The following is a 13,412-nucleotide window of genomic DNA, read 5'->3' as shown; positions in this document are numbered from 1 at the left end:
TGACAGATACATTTTGTTGAAGGTACAGTTTGTTGGCATTGTACAGTTTGTTGAGTTTGTTGGCATGTACAGTTTGTTGAGTTTGTTGGCCATGTACAGTTTGTTGAGTTTGTTGGCATGTAACAGTTTGTTGGCATGTACAGTTTGCTGACAGATACAGTTTGTTGACAGATACAGATTGTTGACAGATACAGTTTGTTGACAGATACAGATTGTTGACAGATACAGTTTGTTGGCATGTACAGTTTATTGACAGGTACAGTTTGTTGACAGATGCAGTTTGTTGACAGATACAGTTTGTTGACAGATACAGTATGTTGACAGATACAGTTTGTTGACAGATACAGTTTGTTGACAGATACAGATTTTTACATTTTTACAAGTTCATACACAACGAACGTTTCTTTTTTACTGACGTTTTTCTTTAATATCTGTCATAATGTTATATGCCAAAGCAATTATGAAAGTTACTTACTTTAGATTAAGCTTCAGACATTTTGAATTTCTCTGAAAAGCGATGAGTCGATAATGATCTATTGAAGTAGACGTATGTGTTACATGTTTCTGATAAATGAATTAAAAACACATTAGCTTGTAGCTTGGTGTAGTTTGTTTCCAGTTGGTGATTTATCTCTGTAAATAATCTGTAAGGGATCGTAACAGCTGGGAGGATGGAGGATATTAGATTGGCTAATGTCACAGAGATCTGATAATTAGTTTCAGATTATGTATAGTTCATCAAGACTTTTGATTCGGTTATCATTTGGTTTTACAAGGTTAATATAACATCATACTAACTTCAACAAAGGTCCATAATATATTTATCATGTACTAGTATACCAATCTACCGAACGAATATTCGTTGATATTACATAGAGTAGTGCACGGGTTTTTGTATTTAAATGTTTATAAACAAAGCCGGCAATATAAGTGGGGAAGATTGGAGGTTGGGATTATTTTTGGGCGTGGGGCCTGAGGTTGGGGAGGTGGGCGATTTGGGAGTGGGTGGGGGTGGGGAAGGTGGGGGTAAGGTTGGGAGTGGGGGACGGTGGGGAAGGTGGGGGTGGAGGTTGGGTAGTGGTGGAGGTGGAGGTGTGGGGAACATGGGGGTGGAGGTTGGGAACAGTGGGTGGGGTGGGGGATACTTTATGGGGGGTGGACCCGTTGGGAGTGGTGGAGGTGGGGTAAGGTTGGAGGTTGGGGTGTTGGGGAAGTGGGGAAGTTGGGGATGGGACGGTTGGGGAGTGGTGGAGGTGGGGAAGGTGGGGGTTGGAGGTTGCTCAAAGTTAGGGGGGGTTGGGTGAGGGTGGTGGTTGGGGATGGTAGGGGGTGGAGGCTCGGGCAGTGGTGGTGCGGGGGGTGGGGTTTCGAGTGGTGTGAGGTGGGGGAGGTTGGGGAGGTTGGGCGGGTTGGGAGTGGTCGGGCATTATTCCCTATGTGCCATTAGCATCGTGGGGCGTACTGGACGGTATTGTTGGTATTCTGGGGGGATGGGAGAATGGGGGTGATGCAAGGCCTGAATGTTAGGGTGGGGGTTCTGTTGGGACGTCCGCAACCCTGATACACGTACCTACACACAAGGGAGCTAACTCTGTAACCCGTGGGGATGCAAAGACAGAATATAAGTGGCGTATGTTTGATTGTAACTCCAGAGCATTGATGTAACCTTTACTGACTTTTTCTGCAAATTGCAATACATGAAATTTATGGCAATAATGTAGCATAAAATGATCACATATATTAAGGAAACTAACTAAATCAATTACCTGGTATATTTGCCATGTATCAGCATCATAAAACAAAGGTACACCATGTTATAGTTTGAGCCTCCGTTGTAATGCATCAAATTCAATGCCATTGCCACATGTGAATGACAGTTGTCACAGCAGAGGTTGTGCTGAAATAAACAAAGGATTCAAGATTATAGGTATAAAATGATTTAGTCACAACTCACATGAGTGGCATTATGTGCTCCAAAAGACATTTTATATGCGGTAGGGGAGGTAACTCCTGGTGTATATTTTAAAATTTTTTTTTGTTTGTTTGTTTGTTTTAGTTTTACGTCCTATTAAACAGCCAGGGTCATGTAAGGACGTGCCAGGTTTGTTGGTGGAGGAAAGCCAGAGTACCGGGAGAAAAACCACCGGTCAGCGGTCAGTACCTGGCAACTGCCCCACATGGGATTCGAACCCGCATCCCAGAGGTGGAGGGCTTGTGGTAATATGTCGGGACATCTTAACCACTCGGCCACCGCGGCCCCGCCCAAAAGCTTCCTGGTTCAGCTTAGTCACAAATCAAATTTTTTTTTTTAATTACATTTTTCAATTTGGAAGACTTTTCAAGAAAAAATTATTTTCTTGTTTCCATGAAAAGGGTTAAAAATCAAGAAACATGTAGCATGAAAATCCCAGTTGGAAAAAAAAAAACAAAAACAAAAAATGGGCAAGACCTACAAAGTAAATAGATGTCTTCCATATTTCTATGAACCTCCAAAAATGATTTAAACAATCGCTTTTACATATTTGAATCCAAAAACTTAAGAATAACAGTCACATCCCATAAAAGTGTTGAATTTAACTCACCATTCTACCTTTGTATTCCTCTGACGCCTCGTGAACGGCCTTGTCCCAGTTATCTTTGCCATTTCTTACTTTACTCAGGTCTAACTGCCAGTACCTGAAACAGTATTCAGATTGTGTTATTAAAAAGGTCCTGATATTCATCTTCTGCAAATCCTTCTTTGAGTGCATGTTGGCTTATTCATACATATCGGTAGGCTGGCAGAATGGTTATTTCTAGACTTGATTTTTAAGAGGATTAATATATTTATTTCCAGTGGCTTACTTTTGTTAACTATATAGAAGTTAAATGAAATAACATGCATGTAATTAAAAAAAAAAAGAAGAAATCTTATGTTTTTCAATCTTTGGGAGGTATCATCACTAAAATAAGAAAAGGTAATCTGGGACGTCTATATTAAGGCAATTAATTAAGGAAACTCACTTTGTTGGATTTCCAAATGCCATGCAATCTTCCTGTAAAAAAAAAATGTTTACACTTCTTATAGCAAGATATCATTCTTTTTATTACATTATGAGGCATGGTAAACACATCTTCCATTTATCAATCATATACAGAAATCAGTTTTGAACTCTTGCACATAGATACATTCAGGGTCATCATGGAAACAATATCTTTGTTTTTATGAAGAATACAAAACATATAGAAATCCAAATTTGTTATCTAACATTCTAAATTATATCAAATTTTAAAATAAGTTTTTTCGTGTTATAAGACATATAACACATGAAGAACGTACCTCTATTTTGCTATGAAAAGAATTAAATTAACTGTATATTAAAACCTTTCACAACAAGCCTAAGAAAGTCTTAGAAAATCATTATAATGCCCTAAAAGTATTCCTAAAAGTGATGCTCCCAGTCAAGATATTTTTAAGTCATCTGACCCGAAGGGTCAAGAGCGAGTTCCATGAATCAAATTAAGCTAATGTTTTAAAGATAGTTTTTAGACAAAAACATTACAAAAATTTATTTCAATGATTTTAATCATTACATAACGCCAATACTTACCGATACATAGTAGGGACCAGCAAAATCCCGAATGACTCCAGATGTCATACAGATACCCATGTGTCCAATGAAAGGGAACAGCCATCTAAAATAGTTTTATCGTAATGTTGTACAGTACATGTATATTTAAGGCACAATAAATACTAATATCATGTAAATATTGTACTATATACTTCAATTTATAGTAATGTATTCGCCAATTATTTTTGTAGGTCAAATTTTTGTGATTCTATTTCAAAAACGGAAAATTCAAATTTTTAAGCAGTTTTCAATCTTTGCAATTTGATTTTAAAGGGTATATATGCATGAAAGGTTCAACCATTTCTGCACATGTCATGGATACATTTTTCGCGATCATAATAATGTCACACGATTGAAAAAAATCTCATCCCTGGAAAAATATTTGCCTATACACAAACAGTATTTTACAGATTTTAACATTACATAAAGATATACTGTTGTAGCGGAGAAGATATCACCAATTCAGTGAATGGGTGATATTAAGTCAGTCAGAAGGTTATATCTTTTCCGCGCTAAAATAATTGCTATACACTACACATACATTGTATGCATAATGATATGAAAAAAATTGTATAGTGAAAACAGTAACCAGGAGTACTACAGGTAGTAGTGTAATATAAAGATCATGAAAACAATTTACAAAAAGAAGAATACGGTTTTTTTGTTTTGTTGTTGTCACAACACTAGTACTGTTGCAAACAAGTTGGCCTTATCCCACTGGGTCTATTTTTTTACGTTTACAGTACAAAATCACAAACATTCAAAAAGGCATTGTAAAGAAAGACAATTAACTAACAGCTAAACGTATCACTAGGTCCATGAGGCAGCATAATGTGTAGTGATTTTGAACACTTTGCACTATAACCTAATGTTTTCTTTCTCAATGACTAGTCAGTGATAAAGACCACATATATAACGTTAAAACAAAATGAATGGGAAGTAGTTTGGGAAATTGTGAAACGAATCTCTCACTAACATTATAACGTTAAGGGTTCATGTAATGGCTTTATCACAGTGCTATTTTGCAAGCCTAACAAACGTCAGATGCTGTGCTGCAATTGAAACAGAACATTTAATTTCATTAATTGTTTAAAATCTTCATTCCATTAACTGTTTAAAGCCTATTAGGGGTATGATACCTTATCGATATACTCGGTCATTTTAACTTAAGTCAAGCATGGGTTTCGGCCGTCAATACGACTTTTGAGTAAGGGGTATCTACATTTGTAATGGTCAATCTTTTGACCTGTGTACATCGGGAGTTGTCCTGGCATTGAATTAAATGACGTTTTTTCAGAGTCGGTATCGGGCACAACTTTTACCTCAGCCATTTGCAGGGAGAAATTCGTAGAATGTATTGATAAGTATGTCGTAATGATAATTTTGTTTTACTAAAGCAAATCTTTGACTTACAAATTATATGCCTTCAAATTGACTTTGTCCTTGAAAATAGATTATTTATAAGTAAGAAGCCTGCGAAATATATTAAATTATTTATTTAATAAATCCTCCCTAGAAAACAGGAAGTAATACTAATGATATACTTGTTGACTCGGAGCACGGGCTTTTTATCCGGAACAAATTATAATCCATTTAAAATATTTTAAGCTTACAACTTTTAAAATACACATGGATCTGAGAATTACTGAGAATTGGTTATATTTTATACGTATCGTAAAACTATTTTAGGCGATTTATTCTAGATGTCAAGATTAATAAAAACCGGTAAAAATTTACAGTTGTATCAGAAACATAATAAGAATTAAAAAGAATTGTAAGAATTAAAAAGAATTGTAAATATAGAAATATAGTAAGGGTTATAATTAGTTACAATTGCCGCCCCTCCCGTTCCCCAGGACGGAGGGGGGGGGGGGGGGGGGGGGGGCAACATATCTTTTTGCTACCCCATCCCCCATTTTCGCCCAATGAAATGTTCCAAAAATGCACATTTGAAAGAAAAAAGGGTTTTCCTGCACATTTTCGTACGTCACCAAAATATGTGATAAAACTAATCTCAGCAATTTATGCTAAGTAATAATATCTTTTTACCGGGAAGAACCTTGTTGCACCGTGTTAAGAACGCTTTAATATCATCAAAAAGGGATCTCTAGCGCGTAATTCATCCTCAATACTCGCGTTGATGAATGGAAATAGCATTATGGCACGAGAATGATAGACCATTCATAAACGGAACCGCTAACGAGAATTGTTCATAATTCCCAACCAGGACTGCTAGCGAAAGCTGCACACCATCCATAAACGACATCAAAAAGTAATTATATAGCATTTATACAGAAGCTGGTCATAAAGCACTATACAAAAGGAAAGAGTTTCTACACTGCAAGAATACAGAACGTGAATATACCACAGTATCCCAAAACACAAACCCGCACTTCATACACGCGACATACCGCATACATGGCATGCCATCCTTTCATGACACTGCCTGTTTATAGGACGTATAACTTGATCAACAAATCAAACAAACAAACCACTAGCGGTAACAACCGCTAATCGAGAGAACCGCTAGCGAAACTGTGCAGCATTCAAACGCGTCCGCTAGCACTCTCTCCATCTAAGGTAGTAGTGTGCAGTAGATTTGAAAAATTCAGCAAAATAATGTGCAGGCTTTATAATCATGTACACACAGCTTTTTAACCTTAAATAACACCTATATTAAAGTATATATATTTTTAATCTACAAAACATTTGCAATTGTCATGCAGAGTTCATTTTTGGAGAGGTCTGCATTTTGTTGTTTTGTGAGCATGTAAAAACCATGGTAACCAAATTTTTTGAAAAATTGCAAAAAAATTGGCATTTTCAACCCAAAATTACACCCCCCCCCCCTCTACTAGATTTTTTTTTTCTTGAATACAGTTTAAAACCAAGCATCACTGTCGTGATAGCGGAACTGAGCCTATTTCGACATAGGTATATTATTAAACTTTTGAGCAATCTTACCTCGTACCGCGGCTATCAATTTCTGCTGCTACAGAATTGAGTTTTTCCGTCTTAGACGCACATTCGGATACCCCCTAAACCATTAATCTCGAACCCATTTTGTTGAATTTCTTTATTCAAATGTGAAGCCTGCATATAAGTCTCTAGATTGAATTCGCCAAATTTAGCACATATCCATTTTTAATTTTTCATGCATATAATAAAACAGGGGCTTTCTGCTTAATAAAAAATCTCACCCATGGCCATTCGGTCTAACTGTACACTGCTACCTAAACAGAGACAGTAGTATGACGTAATAATGGTGGTGACGAAAAGCTTGTTATGACGTCAAATACATGTTGCCAGGCTGCGTAGCAATAGGCCATGGCGGAGATGATAGGTCTCTCCGCTAGTATCTGTTTGCTCATTTAATATCCCAAGTACCAAAATGGATATCAAGATCTTCTTGATATTTATGGTAATTCTTTGCGTCGCACAGCAGGGCCCTGTTGCATATCGAGGCCTTACGTGGTAAGTTTAGACATCCTCCGGGATATTTTGTTTTTACATAGTGAAGGCAAGCTCGTCTTGGAACTATCACAAGGTTCATTTATTTGATGCCATTTTAATGCCTTCTATTTTTTACCCTGTGTTGTAACTTACTTTTGTAGCGTGGAACCCGAAGTAGGATACATGGAAAGGATGATAAATTACTTCGTCGCCCGAAAAGTCGAGAAAACGTGTCTAACTCACGGAGCTTTATTGTTGGTGAGTAGAATAAACTTTCACCTCGGCCGACGTATTGTAAAATACATTATCTGCAATCACGATTTTTCCGTTTGTTTCATTCGGTGTGTATAAAACCCTAGAAATTGATAAGAATCTTTCTCCTTTCAGAGAATCGGAAACGAGGTCGTTTGTACTGTTTTGAGTGCAATGGTATCATTGATGTTGGTCTACACGTATGTGTATGCACTGTTGGTTGGAAACCACGCAAGGAAGTTCTGGAAAGACATCGGTGTGATGTACCGGAATGGAGAGCTCGTAAGCACAATTGTATGTCTTGATAAAATGTATCATTCCCCAGTTGATCAACCTCTTTTATCGGATAATGTTTAACAGATCCATTCAATGTGTTATATGTTTTAGTCCCTTTACACGTTTTAAAACATATATTATCGGTTTTTACAGGTCGATCCCTCTGTCGCTTCTGTGGAACCGACCCGTGCCAGGCCAAGAGAACGTCCTGGAGGCGGCACGAGGCCCGCATGTTAAAACATATGGTCGATTTCGAGAAGCGATCTCACGCGATGTGGATGTTCAGTCTCGGACTGGAGCTCTCTGCAACCCTAACAAAGGAGCTACCCCAAGACGAAAGGTACTGGGCACGAAAATATTGTGCTGACTTTCAGGAGGAACACATGGTGCTGTTTCCCCTGTGCGTACAACGCCAGATCAACGCCTGGTACCCATTGCCTCGCTAGGTAAGGAAGGGCATTCTCAATCACAAGTAATTTCTGATAATATGTGGTGTCTATAACAAGGCAGCTTTTTTTCTGGATTAACATTACTCATGTCTTGCTGATAGATATTGCTAATATCTTGACCGAACATGCTTACGGCAGTATTACCATGCCATTTACATCAGACTATATAGCCGCTTTAAAACAAAGTCCATTCGGGTCTAATTACTTCTCCTAACGAACGCATTCCTGTAGATGTAGATGATACAATAATAGGTCGTTACTGTAACTGTAAGTATGTCATTCTAAATATTGAAATATTTTCTTGTAGACTTGCTGAGCTCTTCGAAGAGGAGAATGTCGATGATGGAACAAAGGTGATGACCACGCCAGGGCGCCCTGCTTGCTCCTTCCGTTTCTCTTTCTACTATTATCTCCAACTCTCGTTCTTCTATGTTTCTATGTGTCGGCTTGTAGATACGATGATATAGCGACACCCAGTTAACGTAGTCATGATTTGGAGAACATTGGAGTTTTGTTTGAATAATAATTTCAGTAGCATCTTGGATGTCGATGGTTTTTCGTATTTATGATGTGATCAATGGTGCCTTTGTGTGTCTTGGTTATTGATGTTTTAACTGGGAAACCATTAAAATCTGTTGCTATTGAAACTTTGTGTTGTGTTATGACTAAGGCCCTGAAAACATTGCAGTGTTGTAGTACGTCAATTTGTTTGCGTGGTACAAAAGTAGGTAGCAGATGACAGAAGGACAGCCTGGCCATGTGTGATATTTTCACTAGGCGGGAAACCCCTACTTTGAGACATGCATACAAATATCAATATACAATATATTTTGAAATTGGTACATTCAAATATAAACATGAATAATATTATTTTTGAGAAACTACGGAAGTGCGCCTACACAAGAAATGCCAGCTCTACTTGTGATCTGTGATTTTCTAACAAAAAGAATATTTCGATTTAAGTAAAGACTTGTATATCACACTGTCGTGATAAACGCTTGTCAATTGGAAATCTATTAAAAGGGATGGACTTTATGTAATATTTCGGTATAAAAAGACACTTACCATGCTGTTACCAAAGGAATGGCTGAATGATGCAGAATGTTTGAGTCTCCGCGGCCTAAACAACAGTACACATGTGTCGCATACCTTGTTTATAGATATGCCTTTTGAGCCTAGTGTATAAAATGTATCTTGATCTACACAGAGACACTTTCTCATGTATTTTACAGGAATCACACAATTAAAATTTGAATGAACAACAGACGAAGATTGAACTTTGGGAGAACATCCGCCCGAGTTATCTTTCTTTGGTCATTTTAACTAAAAATAACTTGTATGCGTTTTGATAAGCGCCATGTTGCAAAAGTAATCATTGTCATCTTAAATAGATTCTGGCCAAATGGCTACCTACATACATTTGAGTGTACCTAAAATTTTGGGAAAATGAAAAAGAGTTTATGGAATATGGAAAAAGCAATCAGTCTAAGAATTTCATTTAAGAAAATTCGTCAGATAATCCTGTATGTATAGAGGAAGGAAAAAAAGAAACAGATAAAACGTATCCCTGTCGAATGGCCCGATGGAATTTGAAAGCGGGTGTCTGACGTAATAGCAGCATGCGAGTGGCACATACCATACAGTGTACATATAAATACACAAGAATCACCCAAACGTTTTACGTTATTGAAGCAATGTACACACGGATCCGAAATCTTTACACAACCATGATGGTATAGTAACAAGTAATGTAAACAGGATAATAAACACATTCTTATGTATATGGTACCTATCAATACATTTACATGCAGTATATAAGGAATAGTTGAAAATACAGAAGACTTCACGTTGCAGCTTTAATGAATACACGACTTTTTGAAATACGTGTAATGGCACCGTCTGTGGCACCGGTTTTACTGTTCATTAAAATATCCTTTCGCGGCAGCCGTTAAAATTTGGCCGTTGTTAGTGTAATGTGACCGAGTGGGACGTGCTTGTTCAGTGTCGTCTGCGGCATGCTGAGTGAGACAACACTATTAAAAGGTAAGAGCTCTACTACTACAAAGAGAAACAACACGAGTGTACCGCAGCTTCCCAAAAAACATAGACAAGTACACACCGCGGCAATGGGTGACCGTCCTTAGGTGACCCTGGCTGTTAATATGACATCAAACTTACTAAACACAATCTTAAACATTTCATGAATGGAATCGCTTGTAGCAACTGTACATAATTCATAAAAGGAATGGCTACCGGTAATTGTACAAAATTAATTTACGGGACCGGTCGTGATTACTGTACATAATTCATGAATGGGACCGATGGCGGTAAATGTTAACAAATTATAAACGAAATCGCAAGCAGTAACAACACACCATGCATAAACAGAACAGTTATATAGGAAACTCTACAATATTTTGAATTTGTACCGCTAGCGTTGATGAATGGAAATAGCATTATGGCACGAAAATGATATACCATTCATAAACGGAACCGCTAACGAGAATTGTTCATAATTCCCAACCAGGACTGCTAGCGAAAGCTGCACACCATCCATAAACGACATCAAAAAGTAACTATATAGCATTTATACAGAAGCTGGTCATAAAGCACTATACAAAAGGAAAGAGTTCTACACTGCAAGAATACAGAACGTGAATATACCACAGTATCCCAAAACACAAACCCGCACTTCATACACGCGACATACCGCATACATGGCATGCCATCCTTTCATGACACTGCCTGTTTATAGGACGTATAACTTGATCAATAAATCAAACAAACAAACCACTAGCGGTAACAACCGCTAATCGAGAGAACCGCTAGCGAAACTGTGCAGCATTCAAACGCGTCCGCTAGCACTCTCTCCATCTAAGGTAGTAGTGTGCAGTAGACTTGAAAAATTCAGCAAAATAATGTGCAGGCTTTAATCATGTACACGCAGCTTCTTAACCTTAAATAACACCTATATAAAAGTATATATATTTTAAATCTACACAACATTTGCAATTGTCATGCAGAGTTCATTTTTGGAGAGGTCTGCATTTTGTTGTTTTGTGAGCATGTAAAAACCGTGGTAACAAAATTTTTTTCTTTGAAAAATTGCAAAAAAATGGCATTTGCAACCCAAAATTACACCCCCTCTACTAGATTTTTTTCCCTTTAATACAGTTTAAAACCATGCATCACTGTCGTGATAGCGGAACTGAGCCTATTTCGACATAGGTATATTGTTAAACTTTTGAGCAATCTTACCTCGTACCGCGGCTATCAATTTCTGCTGCTACAGAATTGAGTTTTTTCCGTCTTAGACGCACATTCGGATACCCCCTAAACCATTAATCTCGAACCCATTTTGTTGAATTTCTTTATTCAAATGTGAAGCCTGCATATAAGTCTCTAGATTGAATTCACCAATTTTAGGACATATACATTTTTTAATTGTGCATGCATATAATAAAACAGGGGTTTTCTGCTTAATAAAACTCTCCGGTCTAACTGTACACTGCTACCTAAACAGAGACAGTAGTATGACGTAATAATGGTGGTGACGAAAAGCTTGTTATGACGTCAAATACATGTTGCCAGGCTGCGTAGCAATAGGCCATGGCGGAGATGATAGGTCTCTCCGCTAGTATCTGTTTGCTCATTTAATATCACAAGTACCAAAATGGATATCAAGATCTTCTTGATATTTATGGTGATTCTTTGCGTCGCACAGCAGGGCCCTGTTGCATATCGAGGCCTCACGTGGTAAGTTTAGACATCCTCCGGGATATTTTGTTTTTACATAGTGAAGGCAAGCTCGTCTTGGAACTATCACAAGGTTCATTTATTTGATGCCATTTTAATGCCTTTTATTTTTTACCCTTGTGTTGTAACTTACTTTTGTAGCGTGGAACCCGAAGTAGGATACATGGAAAGGATGATAAATTACTTCGTCGCCCGAAAAGTCGAGAAAACGTGTCTAACTCACGGAGCTTTATTGTTGGTGAGTAGAATAAACTTTCACCTCGGCCGACGTATTGTAAAATACATTATCTGCAATCACGATTTTTCCGTTTGTTTCATTCGGTGTGTATAAAACCCTAGAAATGAATAAGAATCTTTCTCCTTTCAGAGAATCGGAAACGAGGTCTTTTGTACCGTATTGAGTGCAATGGTATCATTAATGTTGGTCTACACGTATGTGTATGCACTGTTGGTTGGAAACCACGCAAGGAAGTTCTGGAAAGCCATCGGTGTGATGTACTGGGAATGGAGAGCTCGTAAGTACAATTGTATGTCTTGATAAAATGTATCATCCCCCAGTTGATCAACCTCTTTTATCGGATAATGTTTAACACATTCATTCAATGTGTTATATGTTTTAGTCCCTTTACACGTTTTAAAACATATATTATCGGTTTTTACAGGTCGATCCCTCTGTCGCTTCTGTGGAACCGACCCGTGCCAGGCCAAGAGAACGTCCTGGAGGCGGCACGAGGCCCGCATGTTAAAACATATGGTCGATTTCGAGAAGCGATCTCACGCGATGTGGATGTTCAGTCTCGGACTGGAGCTCTCTGCAACCCTAACAAAGGAGCTACCCCAAGACGAAAGGTACTGGGCACGAAAATATTGTGCTGACTTTCAGGAGGAACACGTGGTGCTGTTTCCCCTGTGCGTACAACGCCAGATAAACGCTTGGTACCCATTGCCTCGCTAGGTAAGGGCATTCTTAATCACAAGTAATTTCTGATAATATGTGGTGTCTATAACAAGGCAGCTCTTTCTGGACTATTATAACTCGATGAATGTTGATAATTATTGCTAATATCTTGACCACACCTACTGACGGCAGTATAATAATAGCAAGTACATCAGACGATAGAGCCGCTTTAAAAATAAAGTCCGTTCGGGTCTAACTACGTCTCGTAACGAATTCATTCCTGTTGATGTAGATGATGGAATTATTGGTCGTTAATGTAACTGTAAGTCTGCCATTCTAAATATTGGATCATTTTCTTGTAGATTTGCTGAGATATTCGAAGAGAAGAATGTCGATGATGGAACACAGATGGTGACCACGCCAGGGCACCCTGCTTGCTCCTTCCGTTTCTCTTTCTACTATTATCTCCAACTCTCGTTCTTCTATGTTTCTTGGTGTCGGCGTGTAGATACGAGGATATAGCGACACCCAGTTAACATAGTCACGATTTGGAGAACATTGGAGTTTTGTTTGAATCATAATTTCACTAGCATCTTGGATGTCGATGGTTTTTCGTATTTATGATGTGATCAATGGTGCCTTTGTGTGTCTTGGTTATTGATGTTTTAACTGGGAAACCATTAAAATCTGTTGCAATTGAAACTTTGAGTTGTGTTA

The 13,412-nt window shown here is 38.1% G+C and overlaps 3 protein-coding genes and 1 pseudogene across 3 annotated transcripts in view; 2 read left to right on the top strand and 2 right to left on the bottom strand.

The window, feature by feature from the left end:
* The window catches only part of LOC138317973 (transmembrane protein 222-like), a 158,144-nt gene extending 153,167 nt beyond the window's left edge, over positions 1 to 4,977 (bottom strand). The window contains exon 1 of the mRNA XM_069259975.1: positions 4,858 to 4,977. Coding sequence (XP_069116076.1) covers positions 4,858 to 4,942 — 85 coding nt within the window. The 5' untranslated portion in view covers positions 4,943 to 4,977. The remainder of the gene's footprint in view (positions 1 to 4,857) is intronic.
* Positions 1,434 to 3,679, bottom strand: LOC138308131 (transmembrane protein 222-like). The gene is made up of 5 exons (XM_069249076.1): positions 3,591 to 3,679; positions 3,004 to 3,035; positions 2,583 to 2,676; positions 1,767 to 1,897; positions 1,434 to 1,482 (listed from the first exon to the last, which is right to left on the bottom strand). The coding sequence occupies exons 1-5, from the start codon at positions 3,648 to 3,650 to the stop codon at positions 1,434 to 1,436; spliced, it is 366 nt and encodes a 121-aa protein (XP_069105177.1). The 5' UTR covers positions 3,651 to 3,679.
* Positions 4,978 to 7,000: 2,023 nt separating the features above from the next.
* Positions 7,001 to 8,621, top strand: LOC138317962 (uncharacterized; annotated as a pseudogene).
* Positions 8,622 to 11,642: 3,021 nt separating this feature from the next.
* LOC138309582 (uncharacterized) lies at positions 11,643 to 13,360 on the top strand. Its single transcript, XM_069250810.1, has 5 exons — positions 11,643 to 11,797; positions 11,939 to 12,035; positions 12,165 to 12,312; positions 12,460 to 12,752; positions 13,058 to 13,360. Exons 1-4 carry the CDS (start codon positions 11,715 to 11,717, stop codon positions 12,750 to 12,752), a joined length of 621 nt encoding a protein of 206 aa, XP_069106911.1. The 5' UTR covers positions 11,643 to 11,714; the 3' UTR covers positions 13,058 to 13,360.
* The last annotated feature ends 52 nt before the right edge of the window (positions 13,361 to 13,412 follow it).

Source organism: Argopecten irradians, chromosome 1 (genome assembly GCF_041381155.1).
Source record: "Argopecten irradians isolate NY chromosome 1, Ai_NY, whole genome shotgun sequence".
In the NCBI taxonomy this organism is placed as follows: domain Eukaryota; kingdom Metazoa; phylum Mollusca; class Bivalvia; order Pectinida; family Pectinidae; genus Argopecten; species Argopecten irradians.
The sequence above is the reverse complement of the archived record's forward strand: the minus strand, read 5'-3'. Positions and strand labels throughout refer to the sequence as shown.